The sequence below is a fragment of the Aristolochia californica genome, unplaced genomic scaffold (assembly GCF_029961685.1).
Source record: "Aristolochia californica isolate CCGP_79_NKW_82.1479 unplaced genomic scaffold, dmAriCali1.0.hap1 SCAF_11, whole genome shotgun sequence".
In the NCBI taxonomy this organism is placed as follows: Eukaryota; Viridiplantae; Streptophyta; class Magnoliopsida; order Piperales; family Aristolochiaceae; genus Aristolochia; species Aristolochia californica.
The window spans coordinates 33,027,801-33,053,056 of record NW_027181782.1 but is presented as its reverse complement, the minus strand read 5'-3'; the positions used below and the strand labels follow the sequence as shown (position 1 = coordinate 33,053,056).

General features: G+C 38.8%; 2 protein-coding genes and 1 pseudogene across 2 annotated transcripts; all 3 read left to right on the top strand.

Annotated features, from left to right (window-relative positions):
* The first annotated feature begins 291 nt into the window (after positions 1 to 291).
* On the top strand, positions 292 to 669 carry LOC137943806 (ornithine decarboxylase-like). Its single transcript, XM_068789239.1, has one exon. The coding sequence runs from the start codon at positions 292 to 294 to the stop codon at positions 667 to 669; it is 378 nt and encodes a 125-aa protein (XP_068645340.1).
* Positions 670 to 6,732: 6,063 nt separating this feature from the next.
* On the top strand, positions 6,733 to 8,010 carry LOC137943805 (ornithine decarboxylase-like). Its single transcript, XM_068789237.1, has one exon. The coding sequence runs from the start codon at positions 6,733 to 6,735 to the stop codon at positions 8,008 to 8,010; it is 1,278 nt and encodes a 425-aa protein (XP_068645338.1).
* Positions 8,011 to 17,007: 8,997 nt separating this feature from the next.
* Positions 17,008 to 18,249, top strand: LOC137943804 (ornithine decarboxylase-like; annotated as a pseudogene).
* The last annotated feature ends 7,007 nt before the right edge of the window (positions 18,250 to 25,256 follow it).

Here is a 25,256-nt window from a genome sequence, read left to right as displayed (position 1 = left end):
AGAGGTTAATCCAGGTATAACACTAATACCATGAAAATATTTTTTTCAAAATTCACCACATTGATCGGGTGAGGTTCATCCATTAATTTATAATTGTTATATCATAATTACAAGGATTTACAATTAATTATAATTGATTTGATTTTACAGAAAAGAAAGAATGGAGCTTGATTAACTCCTGTAATGGAGGATCAAGATCCTCTGCAAAGAAGGCCCTAAACAGGGTAATTATTCTCAGCGTCTCTTAAGGCAGCTCTTGATTTTGGTTTTGACTGTACCGGCCCGGCGGAGATGGACGCAATCCTTGCCCTCGGTATCTCGCCGGATAAAATAATTTACGCAAATCCATGCAAGTCAGAGGTCCACATCAGATGCTCTGCCCATGTCGGCGTCAATCTCACCACCTTCGACTCCGAGGAAGAGATAAACAAGCTGAGGAAATGCCACCCCAGAACCGCCGCCCTCCTCCGGTTCAAGCCCCTCGATGAAAGCGGTTCACTGTGCCCACTCGGCCTCAAATACGGCGCCCTTCCGGAGGAGGTCGTACCGCTATTGGAACACGCCCGCGAAGCAGGGATCCATGTCAGTGGGGTCTCCTTCCATGTTGCCTCTAATGCTGCCGTGTACCGATGGGACGTGGCACTCGATGGGACGTGGCACTTGATATGAGATGGTTATATCATTAGACATGGTAATTTCAAAAGTAAAAAAATAAAAAATTACAAAATGATACAAAGATGTGGTTAATGGATGGCTTTCCTCTTTTGCAGCAAAAACACTCCGCACAAGGAGCATAAGGCCCTACTACAAAAAAATCATATTTTCTAAATATAATAAAAATATCCATTTATTTAGTCAACATAGAGTGTGTTCACACATTATTGAATGAACCAAATCATCATGTTTAAGGAGAAAGGGGGTTTAAGTGAGAGGTCAGCGTGGTCTAGGCGTGAGATTGCTTCACCACCCTGGACCGGAGATTTAAATTCTTATGTTTAGATTGTCGTGTAGAGAGAAACTCCTTCTCTTGTGATTATAAATTTAGGGAGAAGTGGAAACAAAAGCTGCGAAATTCAGGGATAGGAGGGGGATCGGGAGTGGTGTAGTGAGCAAGGGAGAAGTAGATGTGAGCTGGAGTTCAGTGGTGTCTATCTAATTAGCGGTCAAACGTGGTTTCGAGATAGACAGTGCCACCACCGTTTCCAAGTATGAGGATGGTGGCTGTAGAGATTAAAAATTCCAATGAAGTAGTTGATCTGATCATTGTCGCCTCTGGCAATGTGTTAGCAGAAAGACAGATTCTGAGTAATTTATGAGAGGTCTAGACAGGGCTAACTCAATCGTGATTCGGTAATGTTAGTTTTCCTCATGTGACTAATTGGAATTGACCGAGTCAACAAAGGCATAAAAAGGCATAGCTCGGGTTTAAAAACTCGTTGCAAGCTATATGTGTAACCTACCAAGTCAGTTCTGTTCAAAGCGGTTTAACAGGTCAACTCAATTTTGACTCAGTCAAACAAGTTACATAGCACAAAACTTGTTTAAAAGACTGTAACATCCAATACACCGTTATAAAGAGTTTGTCATGGTCCATATGTGCTTTGTAATGGCTACAATTCTTTACCTAACGATCGACACTTTTTACATTTCGAATGCAATATTTTGGGGACATTTCGGCAAAAGACGTAATGCCACGGATATTGGGCGATATCCATGCATGGCCCTAGCGTCTCGCTCGCGTGGCACCCACATCTTGCTTGCGTGGTGCCCACGTCTAAAATTCAATCTATATATTATATTCTATATGAGTCATTACTATCAAATAATCAATACGAAGCACAATTGTGTCTTGTATAGATTTTCGTCTTCCTTGTTTATTTTCTTATTTTGTTTTCTATTATATTAATGTATCAATCAACATAACATATACTAGCTAAATGTGTGCAAACATACAAGGACATGAGCCTTTTCATATTAGAGTTGGACCATTGAAAGCAGTTTTGAGTGCATAGAGCAAGATGATATGGAGGAATTTTGGTATTTGGATTTTGTCTTGAAGACAAAAATATAGGCTAATATAAGTTTTGAATAGCTAGTTCTTGCCTCCAAAGTATAATGGCAAAGGTAACTATGAGCATTGGAGATGAATTCATTTCTCAATATTGGTTAGACATGGTGAAGAATGCTTACAAGAAGTAGATAAAACACGTACCATAAGCTTCAAAAGAGCAGAAGAATCGAAGGAGACAAAAAAAAAAGATAGGAAAGCTATGTATTGCATGGTGCAAGCCCTTAAAAAACCATGCACAAAGTGCAATGGGAAAAATTGATGAGATCTATAGGGAAAAGTTGGCCATGAAAAATGTAAAGGTACAATCCTTCCGACTCAATTTGAAACTATGACAACATCAAATTCAAAGAGTGTCGATGAATATTTTGAGAGACTTATAGTATTAGTCAACTAGGTGCTCGACAATAAAAAGACCCTCAATAATACTAAATTAATGGGGAAGACTCTCAAATTTGTACCCAAAAAAATTCAACCTAAGGTTAGTGTAAAAAAAAAATCTAAAGATTAGAGTAAGAAGACTTGTTATTCTTTACTAGGTACTTTAGATGTATATGAGATTAGGTTGAAAGACGACGAGGATGATGAGGTCGTACAAACCTTACACAGCTAGTTGAATCTAAAAAGAGATATGGGTAGGTCGCCTAGTAACTCTTAAAAAATTGGTGATAAATACTAGGTGGAGAAGTAGAGAATTGTAGATTACAGAGGTATGAGAAAAGAAAAGTAGAAACACTCATAAAATTATGAAATAACAAAAAAAAATTGTAATCAATATGAGATGGTTATATCATTAGACATGGTAATTTCAAAAGTTAAAAAACTAAAATTACAAAATGATAGTAGGGGGTCGAAGTCTTCCCTATCAGAGCTAGGTGGTTCCGGTCCACCTGGGTTAGGTTCCATCCACCCCTAATGGCTTAGGTACTTGGCTTTCCATTCCCTAACAGATCGACCTTTTTTGGTGTATTGGCTAGGCGATTGACATGGTATTAGAGCTAGGCACCACGTTCCGCGTTCGAATCCCGGCGGAAGTGGTAGGGAACGAGAATGGGAACAGTGGGTGTCAGAGCTAGGTGGCTCTGGTCCACTTGGGTTAGGCTATGTCTCCCTCCCCCCCCCCCCCCCCCCCCCCCCCCCCCCCTGATGGCTAGGTACTTCTAACAAGTCGACCTTTTCAGGAGTATTGGTTAGGCGTTTGGCATGGTATCAGAGTTGCACTCCACGTTCCGCATTTGAATCCCGACGGAAGTGGTAAGGAACGAGAACGATGGGTGTTAGAGTTAGGTGGTTTCGGTCCACCTGGGTTAGGTTTCGTCCACCCCTGGTCCAATTGGGTTAGGTACTTGGCTTTCCACAATTAATAGACCGATCTTTTGAGTTGTATTGGTTAGGCGTTTGAATCCCGGCGGAAGTGGTAGGGAACGGGAACGGTGGGTGTGAACGAGAATGGGAACAGTGGGTGTCAGAGCTAGGTGGCTCTGGTCCACTTGGGTTAGGCTATGTCCCCCCCCCCCCCCCCTTATGGCTAGGTACTTCTAACAAGTCGACCTTTTCGGGAGTATTGGTTAGGCGTTTGACATGGTATTAGAGTTGCACTCCACGTTCCGCATTTGAATCCCGACGGAAGTGGTAAGGAACGAGAACGATGGGTGTTAGAGTTAGGTGGTTTCGGTCCACCTGGGTTAGGTTCCGTCCACCCCTGGTCCAATTGGGTTAGGTACTTGGCTTTCCGCAATTAATAGACCGATCTTTTGAGTTGTATTGGTTAGGCGTTTGACATGGTATCAGAGATGGGCACCACATTCCGTGTTCGAATCCCAGCGGAAGTGGTAGGGAACGGGAACGGTGGGTGTCAGAGCTAGGTGGTTTCGGTCCACCTAGGTTAGGTTTCGTCTACCCCTGATGGTCCTGGGTTAAGTACTCTATTTTCCTCACTTAACAGACCGGTCTTTTGGGTTGTATTGGCTAGGCGTTTGACATGGTATCAAAGTTGGGCACCAAGGAACGAGAACGGTGGGTGTTAGAGCTAGGTGGTTTCGGTCCACCTGGGTTAGGTTCCATCCACCCCTGATGGGTTAGGTACTTGGTTTTCCGCTCCCTAACAGGTCAACCTTTTTCGGTGTATTGGCTAGGCGTTTGACATGGTATCAGATCTGGGCACCATGTTCTACGTTCGAATCTCGACAGAAGAGGTATGGAACGGGAACGGTGAGTGTTAGATCTAAGTGGTTCCAGTCCACTTGGGTTAGGTTCCATCCCCCACAGATGGGATAGGTACTTTTTCGTTCCCTAAATGGTCGACCATTTCGGGAGTATTGGTTAGGCATTTAACATTTCCTCACCCATAGAAGCTGGGAAAGAGCTGGTTGTGCTTAATGGATGACTCTCCTCTCTTGCAGTAGAAACACTCCACATGATACAAGGAGCACAAGGCCCTGCTACAAAAAAATCACCTTTTTTGCATATAATAAAATATCCATTTATTTAGTGAACATAGCAGATTGTTCACCCATTATTGAATGAACCAAATCATCCTATTTAAGCAGAAAGGGTGTTTAAGTGAGAGAACATCGTGGTCTTGGTGTGAGATTGCTTCACCACCAAGTGCTAGATTGGAGATTTAAATTCCTTTGTTTGGATAGTCGTGCAGAGAGAAATTCCTTCTCTTGCGATTATAAATTTAGGGAGAAGTGAAAACAAAAACTACAAAATTCGGGGATAGGAGGGGGATCGGGAGTGGTGTAGTGAGCATGGGAGAAGTAGATGAGATCTGGCTTTCAGTGGTGTCTATCTTATTAGCGGTCAAGCGAGGTTTCGAGATAGACGATGCCGCCACTATTTCCAAGTATGAGGATAGTGGCTGTAGATATCAGAAATTCCAATGAAGTAGCTGACTGATTATTGTGGCCTCCAGATATGTGTTACCAGAAGATAGATTCTAAGTAATTTATGAGAGGTCTAGACAAGGCAAACTCAATCGTGATTCGGTAAGGTTAGTTTCCCTCACACGAATGATTGGAATAGACCAAGTCAACAAAGGCATAAAAAGGCATAGCTCGGGTTAAAAAACTCGTTGCAATCTATACGTGTTACCCACTAGGTCAACTTTGTTCAAAAGCTGTTTAACGGGTCAACTCATTTTTGACTCAATCACACAAGTAACCGTTATGTAGCACAAAACCTGTGAAAAAGATTGTAACATCCGATACGGCGTTATAAAGAGTTTGTCATGGCCGATATGTGCTTTGTAATGTTAATATTCATTACGTAACGGTTGACACTTTCTACGTTTCGAATACAATATTTTGGTAACATTTCGGCAAAAGACGTAATTTCACGGATATTGGGCAGTATCCACACATGGCGCCAGCGTCTCGCTCGCGTGGCACCGGCTTCTGGCTTGCCTGGCGCCCGCGTCTCGCTCCCTTGATGCTGACGTCTAAAATTCAATCTATATATTATATTATATATGAGTCATTACTATTAAATAATCAATACGTATATTATATATGAGTCATTACTATTAAATAGTCAATACGAAGCACAATTGTGTCTTGTATATATTTTCTTCTTCCTTTTTTATTTTCCATTATATTAATGTATCAATCAACATAACATATACTGGCTAAATGTGTGAAACATACAAGGACGTGAGCCTTGTCATATTAGAGGTGGACCATTGAAAGCAATTTTGAGTGCATAGAGCAAGATGTTATGGAGGAATTTTTGTATTTGGATTTTGCCTTGAAGACAATAATAAAGGTAAATATAAGTTTTGAATAGCTAGTTCTTGCCTCCAAAGTATAATGGCAAAGGTAACTATAAGCATTGGATATCAATTCATTTCTCTATATTGGTTAGACATGGTGATGAATGCTTACAAGAAGTTGATAAAACACATACCACATGCTTCGAAAGAGCAGAAGAATCAAAGGAGACAAAAAAAAAAGATATGAAAGCTATGTATTGCATGGTGCAAGCACTTAAAAAACCATGTACAAAGTGCAAAGGGAAAAGTTGATGAGATCTATAAGGAAAAGTTGTCCATAAAAAATGTAAAGGTACAATCCTTCCGACTCAATTTGAAACTATGACAACATCTATTTCAAAAGAGTGTTGATGAATATTTTGAGAGACTTTTAGTATTAGTCAACTAGGTGTTCGACAATAAAAAGACCCTCAGTAATACTAAATTAATGGAGAAGACACACAAATTTGTACGCAAAAAAATTAACCCAAGGTTAGTGTTATAAAAAAAATGTAAAGATTAGAGTAATATGACTTTTCATTCTTTACTCAGTACTTAACAAGTATATGACATTAGGTTGAAAGATGACGAGGATGATGAGGTCGTACAAGCCTTACACAGTCATTTGAATCTAAAAAGTTATAAGGGTATGTCGCCTGGTAACTCTTAAATAAGGGTGGTAAATACTAGGGTGAGACAAGGGTATAAAAAAGGACAAATCTCATATAAAATATTTTACTTACAATGAATTTGAGCTTTACAAATCAAATTATGTTAGCTTGAAGAAAAATATGAACACTCATCATGTCAAGTTCAAGTTAACATTAGTGTTGACTAACGCCCCCCTTATATATGGATGTGTATAAGGGAGATATGTTGTAGATGAAAGTTAGCTCCTCTACTCGTGAGCGTGATGGCTACTCTCCTGGCCGTGTTGAATGCTCATGAGGTGTTCATGAGCTCGGGGAAGAGTTCAGGAATAGAGGGCGCAGGAGTAACGTTGGAGCTTATTCAGTCTATCGTGAAGAAGCAAGAGGAAGGACAAAATGATCCTTTCTATGTGATGGACATTGGCAGGGTTGTGGATCTTTGGGAGAAATGGGCTAGTTGTCTTCCCAAAGTTCGACCATTCTATGCCGTCAAATGCAATCCAAATCCGGCCATTCTTCGCACACTTGCAGCTCTTGATTTTGGTTTCGACTGTGCCAGCCCGGCGGAGATGGACGCAATCCTTGCCCTCGGTGTCTCGCCGGATAAAATAATTTACGCAAATCCATGCAAGTCAGAGGTCCACATCAGATACTCTGCCCATGTCGGCGTCAATCTCACCACCTTCGACTCCAAGGAAGAGATAAACAAGCTGAGGAAATGCCACCCCAAAACCACCGCCCTCCTCCGGCTCAAGCCCCTCGACGAAAGCGGTGCACTCCACCCACTCGGCCGCAAATACGGCGCCCTTCCGGAGGAGGTCGTACCGCTTTTGGAACACGCCCGAGAAGCAGGGATCCATGTCAGTGGGGTCTCTTTCCATGTGGGCAGCGTTGCCTCTAATGCTGCCGTGTACCGTGGGGCCATCGCCTCTGCGAGGCAGGTGTTCGACGTGGCACTTGAACTCGGCTTACCAAAGATGCAAGTGCTCAACCTGGGCGGCGGGTTCACCGACAGCCCGCAGTTCGACGTCACCGCCGCTACCATTATCGCCGCCCACCGGTTCTACTTCCCAAATAAGATGGATCTAATGATAATGGCAGAACCCGGCCGTTTTTTTGCAGCAACCGCTTTCACGCTCGCCACTAATATCATCGGCAAGCGAATTCGGGGAGAGCTGAGGGAATACTGGATCAATGACGGAATCTACGGCTCCATGAACTGCATCCTGCACGAGAATGCAACCATTACCGCGCTGCCGTTGGCTTGCACGTCCAATCCTGGAAACCCCACCTGTAGGGGGATGAAGATGTGGAGGTCAACGGTGTTTGGCCCAACATGCGATGCTCTAGACACGGTATTTTCAGATTACCAGCTGCCAGAGCTGCAAGTGAACGATTGGCTGGTTTTCCCCAACATGGGGGCGTATACGGCTGCTGCTGGGTCGAATTTCAATGGCTTCTCGACTAGTGCTATACGAACCCACGTTGCCTACTTTGGTTCACCTCGGAACAACTTGGGGGATAAATCCGTTGCGGCCTGATCTGGACTCGTATGCGTTTGTCGTAAGGAGAATTATTACTGGTTGAACGCTTTGTTTAGTAATAAATAAATTATTACTGGCGATTCTTATGACAAAAAATAAATTGTAATAAATATTATTAAAATAACAAATGGGTTTCACAATCTAGAGATATGAGATGGTTATATCATTAGACATGGTGCTTTCAAAAGTAAAAAAAATTAAAAATTACAAAATGATAGTAGGGGTCGAAGTCTTCCCACATCCATAGAAGCCGGGAAAGAACTGGATGTGCTTAATGGATGACTCTCCTATCTTGCAGTGAAAACACTCCACATCATACAAGGAGCACAAGGCTCTACTACAACAAAATCACATTTTCTGAATATAATAAAATATCCATTTATTTAGTGAACATAGCAGATTCTTCACCCATTACTGAATGAACCAAATCATCTTGTTTAAGCAGGAAGGGGGTTTAAGTGAGAGGTCATCGTGGTTTTGGCGTGAGATTGCTTCACCACCAAGTGCTGGACTGGAGATTTAAATTGCTTTTTTTGGATTGTCACGTAGAGAGAAACTTCTTCTCTTGTGATTATAAACTTAGGGAGAAGTGGAAACAAAAGCTGCGAAATTCAGGGATAGGAGGGGGATCGGGAGTGGTGTAGTGAGCAAGAGAGAAGTAGATGTGAGCTGGCGTTCAGTGGTGTCTTTCTTATTAGCGGTCAAACGAGGTTTCGAGATAGACGATGTAGCCACCATTTCCAAGTATGAGGACAATGGCTGTAGAGATCAGAAATTCCAATGAAGTAGTTGATCTGATCGTTGTCGCCTCCGACGATGTGTTAGCAGAAAGACAAATTCTTAGTAATTTATGAGTGGTCTTGACAGGGCTAACTCAATCGTGATTCAGTAAGGTTAGTTTCCCTCACACGGCTAATTGGAATAGACTGAGTCAACAAAGGCATAGTTTGGGTTAAAATACTCGTTGCAAGTTGTACGTGTAACCCACTAGGTCAATTCAGTTCAAAAGCGGTTTAATGGGTCAACTCAATTTTGATTCAGTCACACAAGTAATCATTACGTAGCACAAAACCTATTAAAAAGACAGTAACATCCGATACGCCGTTATTAAGAGTTTGTCATGGCCGATATGTGCTTTGTAATGGTTACAATTCATTACATAACAGTCGATACTTTCTACATTTCGAATGAAATATTTCGGGGACATTTCGCCAAAAGACATAATTTCACGGATATCGGGCGATATCCACGCATGGCGCCAGCGTCTTGCTCGTGTGGCACCGGCTTTTCGCTTGCCTGGCGCCCGCATCTCACACCCGTGATGTCGACATCTAAAATTCAATCTATATATTATATTCTATATGAATCATTACTATTTAATAATCAATACGAAGCACAATTGTGTCTTGTATAGATTTTCTTCCTCCTTTTTTATTTTATTTTTTCTTTTCTATTACATTAATGTATGAATCAACATAACATGTACCTGCTAAATGTGTGCAAACATACAAGGATGTGAGCCTTGTCTTCTTAGAGTTGGACCATTGAAAGCAGTTTTGAGTGCATAGAGCAAGATGATACGGAGGAATTTTGGTATTTGGATTTTGCCTTGAAGACAATAATAAAGGCTAATATAAGTTTTGAATAGCTAGTTCTTGCCTCCAAATTATAATGGCAAAGGTAAATATGAGCATTGGATATCAATTCATTTCTCTAAATTGGTTAGACATGGTGATGAATGCTTACGAGAAGCTGATAAAACACATACCACATGCTTCGAAAGAGCAGAAGAAACAAAGGAGACAAAAAAAAAGATATGAAAGCTATGTATTGCATGGTGCAAGCACTTAAAAAACCATGCACAAAGTGCAAAGGGAAAAGTTGATTAGATCTATAGGGAAAAGTTGTCCAGGAAAAATGTGAAGGTATAATCCTTTCGACTCAATTTGAAACTTCACAACATCTAATTCAAAGAGTGTCCATGAATATTTTGAGAGACTTATAGTATTAGTCAACTAGGTGCTGGACAATAAAAAGACCCTCAATAATACGAAATTAATGGAGAAGACTCTCAAATCTGTACGCAAAAAAATTCAACCTAAGGTAAGTATTAAAAAAAAAAAATCTAAAGATTAGAGTAAGATGACTTTTCCTTATTTACTTGGTACTTTAGAAGTATATGAGATTAGGTTGAAAGATGATGAGGATGATGAAGTCGTACAAACCTTACACAGTTAGTTGAATCTAAAAAGTGATAAGGGTAAGTCGCCTAGTAACTGTTAAAAAAAGGGTGGTAAATACTAGGGTGAGAAGTAGAGTATTGCAGATTACAGGGGTATGAAAAAAGACAAGTGGAAACACTCATAAAATTATTATTAAAATAGCATATGGGTTTCACAATCTATTAACCTAGAGATATGAGATGGTTACATCATTAGACATGGTAATTTCAAAATTAAAAAAATTAAAAATTACAAAATGATAGTAGGGGTCAAAGTTTTCCCACACCATAGAAGCTGGGAAATAGTTGGTTGTGCTTAATGGTTGGCTCTCCTCTCTTGCAATGAAAACACTCCACATGATACAAGGAGCACAAGGACCTGCTACAACAAAATCACTTTTTCTGCATATAATAAAATATCCATTTATTTAGTGAACTTAGCAGATTGTTCACCCATTACTGAATGAACCAAATCATCTTGTTTATGCAGAAAGGGGGTTTCAGTGAGAGGTCATCGTGGTCTTGGTGTGAGATTGTTTTCCCACCAAGTGTTGGACTAGAGATTTAAATTCCTTTGTTTGGATTGTAGTATAGAGAGAAACTTCTTCTCTTGCGATTATAAACTTAGGGAGAAGTCGAAACAAAAGCTGCAAAATTCTGGGATAGGAGAGGGGCCTGGAACGGTGTAGTGAGCAAGGGAGAAGTAGATGTGAGCTGGCGTTCAGTGGTGTCTATCTTATTAGGGGTCAAACGAGGTTTCGAGATAGACGGTGCCGCCATCGTTTCCAAGTATGGGGACGGTGGCTGTAGAGATCAGAAATTCCAATGAAGTAGTTGATCTTATCATTGTCGCTTTCAGCGATGTGTTAGCAGGAAGACAAATTCTCAGTAATTTATGAGAGGCCTAGAAGGGCTAACTCAATCGCGATTCGGTAAGGTTAGTTTCCCTCACACGGCTAATCGGAATAGACCAAGTCAACAAAGGCATAAAAAGGCACAGATCGGGTTAAATTACTCGTCACAAGCTTTATGTGTAACCCACCTGGTCAACTTTGTTCAAAAGCGGTTTAACGGGTCAACTCAATTTTGACGCAGTCACACAAGTAATCGTTACGTAGCACAAAACATGTTAAAAAGACTGTAACATCTGATACGCCGTTATAAAGAGTTTGTCATGGCCAATATGTGCTTTGTAATGGTTAAAATTCAGTATGTAACGGTCGACACTTTCTACATTTCAAATGCAATATTTAGGGGACATTTTGGCAATCGACATAATTTCATGGATATCGGGCGGTATCCACGCATGGTGCCGACGTCTTGCTCGTGTGGCACTAGCTTCTCGCTTGCTTAGCGCCCGCGTCTCATACCCGTGATGCCGACGTCTAAAATTCAATCTATATATTATATTCTATATGAGTCATTACTATTTAATAATCAATACGAAGCACAATTGTGTCTTGTATAGATTTTCTTCCTCCTTTTTTATTTTCTTTTTTCTTTTTTATTACATTAATGTATGAATCAACATAATATGTACTTGCTAAATGTGTGCAAACATACAAGGACGTGAGCCTTGTCATATTGGAGTTGGACCATTGAAAGCAGTTTTGAGTGCATAGAGCAAGATGATATGAATGAATTTTGGTATTTGGATTCTGCCTTGAAGACAATAATAAAGGCTAATATAAGTTTTGAATAGCTAGCTCTTGCCTCCAAAGTATAATGGCAAAGTAACTATGAGCGTTGGATATTAATTCATTTGTCTATATTGGTTAGACATGGTGATGAATCGTTACAAGAAGCCGATAAACACATACACAGGCTTCGAAAGATCAGAAGAATCGAAGGAGACAAAAAAAAAAGATACGAAAGCTACGTATTGCATGGTGCAAGCACTTAAAAAACCATGCATAAAGTGCAAAGGGAAAAGTTGATGAGATCTATAGGGAAAAGTTGGCCATGAAAAATGTAAAGGTACAATCCTTAGGACTCAATTTGATACTATGACAACATCTAATTCAAATCGACAATAAAAAGACCCTCATTAATTCTAAATTAATGGAGAAGACTCACAAATTTGTACGCAAAAAAATTCAACCCAAGGTTAGTATTAAAAAAAAAAAAATCTAAAGATTAGAGTATGATGACTTTTCATTCTTTACGTAGTAATTTAGAAGTATATGAGATTAGGTTGAAAGATGATGAGGTCGTACAAACCTTACACGGTTAGTTGAATCTTACTAATTATAAGGGTAGGTCACCTAGTAACTGTTAAAAAAATGGTGGTAAATACTAGGGTGTGAAGTAGAGTATTGCAGATTACTGAGGTATGAAAAAAGACAAGTGGGAACACTCGTAAAATTATTGAATAACAAAAAAAAAATTGTAATCAATATTATTAAAATAGCATATGGGTTTCACAATCTATCTAGATATATGAGATGGTTATATCATTTGACATGGTACTTCCAAAAGTTAAAAAAATTATAAATTACAAAATGATAGTAGGGGTCGAAGTCTTCCCACACCCTTAGAAGCTGGGAAAAAGCTGGTTGTGCTTAATGGATGGCTCTCCTCTCTTGCAGTGGAAACACTCTACATGATACAAGGAGCACAAGGCCCTGCTACGACAAAATCACATTTTCTGCATATAATAAAATATCCATTTATTTAGTGAATATAACAAATTGAACACCCATTATTGAATGACCCAAATCATCCTGTTTAAGTAGAAGGCGGTTTAAGTGAGAGGTCATCGTGGTCTTGGCGTGAGATTGCTTCACCACCAAGTGCTAGACTGGAGATTTAAATTTCTTTGTTTGAATTGTCATGCAGAGAGAAACTCCTTCTCTTGCGATTATAAACTTAGGGAGAACGGGGAGTAGAAGTTGGAAAATCGGGGATTGAGAGTGGTGTAGAGAGCTAGGGAGAAGTAGATGTGAGCTGGTGTTCATTAGTATTTATCTTATTAGCGGTCAAACGAGGTTTCAAGATAAACGGTGCCACCACTGTTTCGAAGTATGAGGAAGAGGAAGACGATGGTTGTAGAGATCAGAAATGCCAATGAAGAAGTTGATCTGATCATAGTCGCTTCCGGCGATGTGTTAGCAGAAAGATAGATTCTCAATAATTTATGAGAGGTCTAGATAGGGTTAACTAAATCGTGATTTGATAAGGCTGATTGGAATAGACAGAGTCAACAAAGGCATAAAAAGGCATAGCCAGGGTTAAAAAATACTCTTTGCAAGCTATACGTGTAACCCACCTGGTCAACTCTGTTCAAAAGCGGTTTAACGGGTCAACTCAATTTTGACTCAGTCAAACAAGTAATCGTTACATAGCACAAAACCTGTTAAAAAGACGGTAACATCCAATACACCGTTATAAAGAATTTTTCATGGCCCATATGTTCTTTGTAATGGTTACAATTCATTACGTAACGGTCGATACTTTCTACATTTCAAATGCAATATTTCGGGGACTTTTCGACAAAAGGAGTAATGTCATGGATATCGTGCGATATCCACGCATGGCGCCAGTGGCTCGCTCGTGTGGCGCCCACTTCTCGCTTGCCTGGCACCCAAACATCTCGCACCTATGATGCCGGCATCTAAAACTCAATCTATATTTTATATTCTATATGAGTCATTACTATTAAATAAATAATACAAAGCACAATTGTGTCTTGTATAGATTGTTTTCTTCCTTTTTTATTTTCTTTTTTCTTTTCTATTATATTAATGTATCAATCAACATAACATATACTAGCTAAATGTGTGCACACATACAAGGACGTGAGTCTTGTAATATTAGAGTTGGACCATTGAAAACAGTTTTGAGTGCATAGAACAAGATGATATGGAGCAATTTTGGTATTTGGAGTTTGCCTTGAAGACAATAATAAAGGCTAATATAAGTTTTAAATAGCTAGTTCTTGCTTGCAAAGTATAATGGCAAAGGTAACTATGAGGATTGGAGATGAATTCAATTCTCTATATTGGTTAGACATGGTCATGAATGCTTACAAGAAGCCAATAAAACACATACCACATGCTTCAAAAGAGTAGAAGAATTGAAGGAGACAAAAAAAAGTTACGAAAGCTATGTATTGCATATTACAAGTACTTAAAAAACCATGCACAAAGTGCAAAGGGAAAAGTTGATGAGATCTATAAGGAAAAGCTGTCCATGAAAATTGTAAAGGTACAATAATTCCGACTCAATTTGAAATTATGTCAATATCTAATTCAAAGAGTGTCGATGAATATTTTGAGAGATTTATAGTATTAGTCAATTAGGTGCTCGACAATAATAAAAATCAACCTGACAAGTATATGACATCAGGTTGGAAAACAACGAGGATGATGAGGTCGTACAAACCTTACACAGTCAGTTGAATCTAAAAAGTTTTAAGGGTAGGTCGCCTAGTAACTCTTAAAAAAAGGTGGTAAACACTAGGGTGAGAAGTAGAGTATTGCCAATTACAAGGGTATGAAAAAGGACAAATCTCATATAAAATAGGACTTTTTACCAAAACAACATTTTAAAAAATGTATTTTGAAAAATAACAACGCTATCAACTTATTTTAAAAAATACCCAACTTTGACCGGTCCATTGTACATGTGTACAGTCAAAAGCGACACATAAGCTTTGACTGCTTATGTGTTGCCATATCATCAGTGTAGTGAGGGTAGATGAACACATCGACAACCACGTCATTATTCCGACACGTCTTCTGCCATGTCAGCAGCCACATCATTAAATGATAAAAAATATGAATAAATTTTTAAAAAAATTAAAAAATCTAATACATTTTTTATTAAATTATATCTAAAATAATAAATTATTAAAAAATATAATAAAAATAAAAAAATTAAATCTTACTTATTTAACACCATTTAATATCAATTAAAATATTTATTAATTAAAAAAATTATCGTTACACTTTTTATTACTTTATATTTTAAAAAATAAAAAATAAAATAAGTATACTAATTAGATTTAAAATATTTAGAAATTTAAAATAGTTATAAATAAAAAAAATCTTATTCTTACCCATTTATTATGGATTTAAAATATTTATAAATTGAAAAAATCTTACTCTTAAGTCTTACCCATTTATTATTGATTTAAAATATTTATAAATTGAAAAAATATACAAAAAGTTATTTTAGAGTTTAAAAATACAAATTATTTGTATACTTTTTATCACCTTTTTAATTCAAAATTCATTGAACACCCTTGGTAGATCCCCATATGACTTCGCAGTCACTACGAACCGTACCTCATCAGTGATGAGGGTCGGGTTTCGTTGACTAATGGACGCCCTTGCAGGCAACTCAGCCTAGTTTGAAGTGGACTCAACTCACTTTCCACTACCCAACCTACTCTTAATCAGAATTTGTACCCATCTTAATAATTAAAGCAAACATAAGAAAACATAAACAAAACAAAAAAACCATCGAAAACATATATAACACCCAAAGCTCTTCACCACATGACATGATCATTCAATGATACTTCAAATTTATTAAACAACAACTAGCAACTAAAAATCCTGCAAATCTTATCTCAATAGAGTAAACTGTAACTTCATATATCAGAAAATTAAACGAAATTAATTAAAATTAAACTAGCAATTTCAAAAAATACAACATTCAATGGCATAGGAATCCATAAACTAAAATACAGCGAATTATACAAAAAATCCATAAACTAAAATTAAACTTTACAATAATTTTAATTTATCTGCAATTGACAGAAATTTCATTAACATAAAATCGTAAATTAAACAGTAAATCACAAAAAAATCAATTTAGTAATTAAACACCTAAATTCAAATCAACATTATAATTAAACATAGTAATTAGATTCAATTAACAAAATCCCTAAAAAATCACCCTACTAAATCGGCTTCTGAAATTCAAATTCGAGTTTGGAGGGTGAGTAGGGCTTTGGTTTTGAGAGAAGGGGCGGCAAGAGAGTGAAATGATAGGGTATTAAGAGAGGGGCGCTGAGAGGAAATTATAGGATTTGATTTTGAGAGAGGGGTGATGAAAAGATGAAATGATATGCATCGGTTTTGAGAAAGGGTCGGCGAGAGGATGACTAGAGGGGAACGGAGAAGAAGAACGAGAGATGAGGTTGAGACGAAGAGAGAGCGGTTGAGAGGGGGGGCATTGTGGCCGAGCGACGGCAACAGGGGAGCGGCGGCAGCAAGAGAGGGGGCGAGAGGAGAGGAGCGGAGAAAGATCGAGGAAGAGAGATTAGAACGAAAAAAATATAAGTGAGGGCATACGTAGCGCAAGCTTACATGGCGCAAGATGATAGGGCAAAAAGAGGGTAATAGATAATGACATGGTAGATGACATGTACAAATAATGGCGTGGAACCCGATGTGTTCATCTACCCTCACTGCACTGATGATGTGGCGACATGTAAACAGTCAAAGTTTAGGTGTTGCTTTTGACTGTACACATGTACAGTGGACCGGTCTAAGTTGAGTATTTTGAAAGATAAGTTGATAGCATCGTTGTTTTTCAAAATATGTTTTTTAAAATGTTTATTTTGGTAAAAAGCCCGATAAAATATTTTAATTACAATAAATTTGAGCTTTACAAATCAAATTATGTTAGCTTGAAGAAAAATAGGAACACTCATCATGTCAGTTCAAGTTAACATTAGTGTTGACTAACGCCCCCCTTATATATGGATGTGTATAAGGGAGATATGTTGTAGATGAAAATTAGCTCCTCTACTCGTGAGTGTGATGACTACTCTCCTGGCTGTGTTGAATTCTCATGAGGTGTTCATGAGCTCGGGGAAGAGTACAGCAATCGAGGGCACAGGAGTAACGTTGGAGCTCATTCAATCTATCGTGAAGAAGCAAGAGGAAGGACAAAATGATCCTTTCTATGTGATGGACATTGGCAGGGTTGTGGATCTTTGGGAGAAATGGCCAGTTGCCTTCCCAAAGTTCGACAATTTTATGCCGTCAAATCCAAATCCGGCCATTCTTCGCACACTTGCAGCTCTTGATTTTGGTGTCGACTGTGCCAGCCCGGCGGAGATGGACGCAATCCTTGCCCTCGGTGTCTCGCCGGATAAAATAATTTACGCCAATCCATGCAAGTCAGAGGTTCACATCAGATACTCTGTTCATGTCGGAGTCAATCTCACCACCTTCGACTCCAAGGAAGAGATAAACAAGCTGAGGAAATGCCACCCCTGAACCGCCGCCCTCCTCCGGCTCAAGCCCCTCGACGAAAGGGGTTCACTGCGCCCACTCGGCCGCAAATACGGCGCCCCTCCGGAGGAGGTCGTACCGCTGTTGGAACACGCCCGCGAAGCAGGGATCCATGTCAGTGGGGTCTCCTTCCATGTGGGCAGCGTTGCCTCTAATGCAGCCGTGTACCGTGGGGCCATCGCCTCTGCGAGGCAGGTGTTCGACGTGGCACTTGAACTCGGCTTACAAAAAATGCAAGTGCTCAACCTGGGCAACGGGTTCACCGACAGCCCGCAGTTCGACTTCGACGTCGCCGCCGCTAGCATTATCGCCGCCCTCCACTTCTACTTCCCAAATAAGATGGATCTAACGATAATGGCAGAACCCGGGCGTTTTTTTGCTGCAACCATTTTCACGCTCGCCTCTAATATCATCGGCAAGCGAGTTCAGGGAGAGCTGAGGGAATACTGGATCAGCGACGGAATCTACGGCTCCATGAACTGCATCCTGCACGAGAAAGCAACCATTACAGCGCTGTCGTTGGTTTGCACGTCCAATCCTGGAAACCCCGCCTGTAGGGGGATGAAGATGTGTAGGTCAACGGTGTTTGGCCCAACATGCGATGCTCTAGACACGGTATTTTCAGATTACGAGCTGCCAGAGCTGCAAGTGTGCGAAGAATGGCCGGATTTGGATTGCCTATTTCTCCCGAAGATCCACAACCCTGCCATTGTCCATCACATAAAAAGGACCATGTTGTCCTTTTGCTTCTTCACGATAGACTGATTGAGCTCCAACGTTACTCCAGTGCCCTCGATTCCTTAACTCTTCCCCGAGCTCATGAACACCTCATGAGCATTCAACACGGCCTGGAGAGTGGTCATCACACTCACAAGTAGAGGTGCTAATTTTCATCTACAACCTATCTCCCTTATACACATCCATATATAAGGGGGGCTTTAGGCAACACTAACGTTAACTTGAACTTGACATGATGAGTGTTCCTATTTTTGTTCAAGCTAACATAATTTGATTTGTAAAGCTCAAATTTATTGTAATTAAAATATTTTATATAAAATTTTTCTTTTTCATACCCTTGTAATTGGCAATACTCTACTTCTCACCCTAGTATTTACCACCTTTTTTTTTTAAAAGTTACTAGGCGACCTACCCTTATAACTTTTTACATTCAAATGATTGTGTAAGGCTTGTACGACCTCATCATCCTCGTCGTCTTTCAACCTAATGTCATATACTCTTCAAGTACTGAGTAAAGAATGAAAAGTCATCTTACTCTAATCTTTACATTTTTTTATAACACTAACCTTAGGTTGAATTTTTTTGCACATAGATTTGAGAGTCTTCTCCATTAATTTAGTATTACTGAGGGTCTCTTTATTGTCGAGCACCTAGTTGACTAATACTATAAGTCTCTCAAAATATTCATTGACACTCTTCGAATTAGATATTGTCATAGTTTAGAATTGAGTCGGAAGGATTGTACCTTTACAATTTTCATGGACAACTTTTCCTTATAGATCTCATCAACTTTTCCCTTTGCACTTTGTGCATGATTTTTTAAATGCTTGTAATATGCAATACATAGCTTACATATCTTTTTTTTTTGTCTCCTTCGATTCGTTTGGTCTTTTTAAGCCTGTGGTACGTGTTTTATCGGCTTCTTGTGACCATTCATCACCATGTCTAACCAATATAGAGAAATGAATTGATCTCCAAAGCTCATAGTTACCTTTGCCATTATATTTTGGAGACAAGAACTAGCTATTCAAAACTTATAATAGCCTTTATTATTGTCTTCAAGGCAAAATGCAAATACCAAAATTCCTCCATATCATCTTGCTCTATGCACTCAAAACTGCTTTCAATGGTCCAGCTCTAATATGGCAAGGCTCGTGTCCTTGTATGTGTGCACACATTTAGCCAGTATATGTTATGTTGATTAATACATTAATATAATAGAAAAAAAAGGAAGAAGAAAATTTAGCGGAGAAAAAATAGAAAGGTTAATTTTCTCTACAAGACACAATTGTGCTTCGTATCGATTATTTTATAGTAATGACTCATTTATAATATAATATATGGATTGAATTTTAGATGTGAGCGTCACATGTGTGAGACGCGGGCATCATGGGTGTGAGACGCGGGCATCATGGGTGTGAGACACGGGTGCCACGCAAGTGAGATGCGAGCGCCACACGAGCGAGACACTGGCGCCATGCATGCATATCGTCCGATACATGTGACTTTAAGTTTTTTGCCGAAATGTCCCAAAAATATTGCATTCAAAATTTAGAAAGTGTCGACCGTTAGGTAATGAATTTTAACCATTACAAAGAACTTATCGGCCATGACAAACTCTCTATAACGGCGTATCGGATGTTACAGTTTTTTAATAGGTTTTCTTCTACGTAATGGTTACTTGTCTCACTGAGTCAAAATTGAGTTGACCTGTTAAACTGATTTTGAACATAATTGATCTGGTGGGTTACACCTATAGCTTGCAACGAGTTTTTTAACCCGAGTTATGCCTTTTTATGCCTTTGTTCACTCAGACTATTCCAATCAGCCGCGTGACGGAAACTAACCTTATCGAATCACGATTGAGTTAGCCTTGTTTAGACCTCTCATAAATTACTGAGAATCCGTCTTTCTGCTAACACATTGCCAGAGGCAACAATGATCAGATCAACTACATCATTGGCATTTCTGATCTCTAAAACCACCGTCTTCCTCTTCCTCATACTTCGAAACGGTGGTGACACCGTTTATCTTGAAACCTCGTTTAACCGCTAATAAGAACACCATTGAACACCAACTCACATCTACTTCTCCCTTGCTCTCTAGACCACTCACGATCCCCCTCCTATCCCCGATTTTCCAACTTTTGTTCCCCCTTCTCCCTAAGTTTATAATCGGAAGATAAGGAGTTTCTTTCTGCACAACAATCCAAACAAAGGAATTTAAATCTTCAACCCAGCACTTGGTGGTGAAGCAATCTCACTCCAAGACCACAATGACCTCTCACTTAAACCCCCTTTCTACATAAACATGATGATTTGGTTCATTTAGTAATGGGTGAACAATCTGCTATGTTCACTAAATAAATGGATTTTTTAATTTTATTCAGAAAGAGACTCTTAAGAGCTGTTGTGACCTGTGGGCATTGATATGAATTTGTTTTTGTAGCTTTATCATAAGTAGTATTTGGAAATTTACATAGTGAATTTAACTCTTAAGGCGTGGGAACACCTTGGGAGTGGATTAACAACCCTACTTGGGTGGTGAACCACTATTAAAAGCATATGTTTTATTATGATTGAATGATTGTTTATTTGCTTGCAAGAAAGTTAAGTTTTGAAATGTTTTTTTGCTGAAAAAGTAAAAAAAATCAACTTTGAGTTTTAAGTGTAGTGGGCAAGATGTAAAAACAAAACTTGAAGTTTTAATTTCCATCCAAGGAAGGTGATTTTGTTATAGGAGAGCCTTGTGCTCCTTGTATCATATGGAGTGTTTCCATGCAAGAGAGGAGAGCCATCTATTAAGCACATTCAGCTCTTTCCCAACTTCTGTGGGAAAGAGCTGGCTCTTGTGGATTCTAATACACGCTGCCTTTGAATGCTTGTTGATTGGTTACCCTCATCCACAAGACCATTGTTATCATCGTTGTTTACATCATCCGTTGCACCTACTAATTGGACCTCATCACCTCCTCAACCAAGCTCGTCACCCGAATCATCTTCTTCTTATTCAAATGTATTATTGTAATCCTCTCTACATATATAATGATGTAATATGCAACAAACAATTACAATTTTTGTCTAGATTTTATTAGAAAATGGAAGAGCATCTTTAAACATGTAAAATCGAGCTTGTAAAGAACCAAAAGTTCGCTCAATAGTATTCCTCAAAAGATGAGTGCTTTCAGTTGAATAATTCTTTATCATTTCTATAAATATTATCTCCAAATTCTTGCAAATGATAACGAATTCCTTGATATGGAGCCAAAAATCATGAAAAATTTACATAACCAGCATCAACTAGATAATATTTACCTACTATATAAATTATACTTCACATAAAATAATTGAAGATAAAATAGATAAAAATATATTATATAAAAATATATTATTTACCTTTAGGTACAAAAAGTCTATCTCGGCGAATCAATGTGTCCTTCACTACACGGGAATGAGCACCTGATCCCTCCCATCCAATGAGTACATAAGTGAATTGCATGTCAAATGTACATGTTGCCATCACATTTTGTGAGTTATAGCCCTTTTTATCTAGAACCTTTGTTGTTCTTCAAGTGGGATGTTCGCTTTGATATGAGATCCATCAATAGCCCCAATACAATCTTAATTATACCATTTCAATTAATATTGACTAACTTTGTATATTAATTTAAAATTATTTATTAGAGAGAAAGTAATATTACCTTAAAGTACGGATAAAACATTGGATTGTTTAAAATCTTTGAGTGAGTGCGTTCTGAAGGTCGTTTGATGTAATCAGAGTGAAGTTTGACAATAGCATCTAACACCTTATTGAAATACCTGCTTATGGTCCAGTTCGATCTATCAAACATATCTGCTATCACACTATAGGATTGTTGTTGACCAACAGTTAGGAGGAAATATGCAAGTTGTTCTTCCACTAAGATGGTCTTTGTGGCTGATAAAAATCTTCTGCTATTAAGTATCTCTGCCAATTTGTGAAATACAATGGACCATCAATCCCACAAGAACATGGTACATGTCTATCACAATGACATAGATGGTATCTTCCCATGGTGAACAAAATACATGTGAATGCAAGCATAATTGTAATCTTTTATTCGTTTGTCATAATATCCATGGAAATTTGCACATTCAATCGCCTAAAATTCATGTTTCTTCCTAAAAGTCATGAACACAAACACATCAATCTTCAATCATAACCTATTTTCAATCACACCTCTACACAACCATATTCATCAATATTCCCACATTCCTACCTTTAATCACAACCATATCCATTCCATTGTACACATCCATACTCATCCACACAATAACTACACAACAATCATATAAAATACAAATCTTTACCATAATGACATTCTTAATTTATCAATGATAAGTCTTACAATGTCACAATTCAAATATCATAATTAAGATACAAAATACTCGTCCCAAAGTAGATAGTGTACTTAAAACTCTTCATTTTTGTTGCACAAAATTTAAGCCACTGGAGTCGCTCTTCCACTATCAACTTTGTAAAAATTGACTTCTTACTAGGCGTAGCCAACCATACAGGAGCGTGAAACTTCAACTCTATCGGTAGGTCTGGGATTTCCACGAGGGCTTTGAACTAATCACTTTCAACATTACCATCTTTAGGCTTGATGACATCCCTAAATCCTTGAGTGAGTTACTTCATTTCATTAATGAATCTACCAGTGTCATCAGTAGACATTTCGGTTCTCTTTCTACGACGAGTTGAAAGTGACAGGTTACTTCTTCGAGACTGCTCATCTGCCGACTCATTCCCACTAAAGAATGGCGATGGAGTATCCCTAACTACATCGACATCCTCGAGCTCGTCCATCGGTACATGTTCTGAATCACGGAGTTAGTCATCGCCCAAATCTACAAGAGTTATACTTTGTCCCCATAGCTATTGAGTTTCCTGCTACCTAAGGAAATTTGTCATAAAGTGGGGAGCCTTCACGTCTATACTTCTCAGCATCTCTATACTCCTACAAGAATAAAACATCCTTTAGACATCTTGGAATAGAGTTCCTAAATCCTATTACCCCAAACTCTAAGCCACAAAACCCCTAAACCTAACTGCTATTAACCCTAAACCCTAATTCCATAACCTAAACCCTAAACCTTGTCACCCCAAACTCTAAACCCTAATTGAGAACCCTAAAAAACATTTTTTTAAAAAAAGCAAAAACCCTAAATACCCTAAACCCTAATCCCTTAAATACCCAAAACCATACCTGAAATTATACCCTATAAAGACAAAATTGAACCCTAAATACCATAAACCCTAACCTTAAATCCCAAAGTTATGTAGTAACTAAAAAATCAATACACTTTACACACACAAAAAATAAAATTAAATCAAATACAACACTATTAATTGAAAAAAAATAGGGTTTAGGCTTACCTTCTGAAATTTGGGCAAAATCGAAGCCCAATGGGGAAATCAAGAGAAATCGATGTAGAATCAAAGAAATCGGCGTTGAAATGTGGAAAATCGAAGAAATTCGAAATCGAAATGGGGGAAATCGAATGAAATCAGGAGGTCTTTTAGGGAAAAAGAGAGCAGCAACAAGGAGAAGGGAGTGGGAGGCCAAGAGGGAGAAGCGAACGGGAGGTTGAAATGGAGAGCGAGTGCGAGAGAGAGAGAGAGAAAGAGAGAGAGGCAGGCCGAGAGGATGTTCGCAGCGAGAGGGAGAAAGGAGAGGTAGGTGGAGAGGGAGAAGGGAGAAAGGAGAAGGAAGCCGAGAGGGAGAAGAAAGTGTGAGAGGAAGATGGAGACCGAGAGAGTAGAGAGCAGAAGAGAAAGAAAAAAAATGGGAGAGAGAGAGAGACAACGCGTCCAGACGATTCATCCGTATGAATAAAAAAAAATGATGTATTCCTGATTTCGGAAATTATACCTTGTGCACCACTAACGACTTCAGGAGATGAACTACAGGGGGGGGGAGGAGGAGGGGAGGGGGGATTAGTCCAAAATGAATAAGACATGAATTACTCCCGCATTACTCAGTTCATTCGATTAGGCCATTAGTCCAAAATGATCTCCTCTTCATTTGAAACATATCAAGTAAAGTGCTCAGGCAGAAATCGGAGAATTAGGTTTCATACCTATTTTACCAATCATCCACATGAATCGCGCGCGAGACGCGTTTTTCCTCCTCCCCCCCCACCCCCTCTTTTCTCCCGCTCGGCCTTCCTCCTCCGAGGGGGGGGGGATGAATTACTCCCGCATTACTCAGTTCCTTCGATTAGGCCATTAGTCCAAAATGATCTCCTCTTCATTTGAAACATGTCAAGTAAAGTGATCAGGCAAAAATGGGAGAATTAGGTTTCATACCTATTTTACTAATCATCCACATGAATTGCTTACGAGATGCATTTCTCCTCCTCCCCCCCCCCCCCCCCCGAAGGAAAAACTTTTCTCTCGCTCGGCCTTCCTCCTCCGAATTTTTTTTCCCTTTGTCTTCTCCCGCTCAGCCTTCGTCGTAAAGCTGCCATCGCAGAGCACGGGAGGCCTAGCCTTTGTCGTAAAGCCTCCCGGCCTCTCTTCTCCCTCTCGGCGTACCGTCAGTGCACAACCTCCGTCATAGTTCCCCCTGGCCCGCCATTATCAGCACTGTGAGGAAGACGACGCATCGGGTGCCGTGAGAAAGAAGCTGGTTTAATTTTTCCTAAATTAGGAAAAATTAAACCAGCTTCATAAAATTAATAATTCATATTTTTTATTTATAAAATAATTGTTTTTATTTATTCAATATATTCATTTTATAATTATTGTATTAAATTAGTGATTTTTAGTCATAATTAAAATAATGTTAAAATAAATATTTCATAAATTTTTGTGGGTTTAATTATCCAATTGCTATAATTAATTAAACCAATGGTTTTAAATTTTGTGACAATATATTATTGATTAATAATACATAAAAATATATATTATGTTATTGATAAAATTTTATTTATTTATTTATTATATTGATTTTTTAATTAATGTATTAAATTAGTGATTTTTAATGTTAA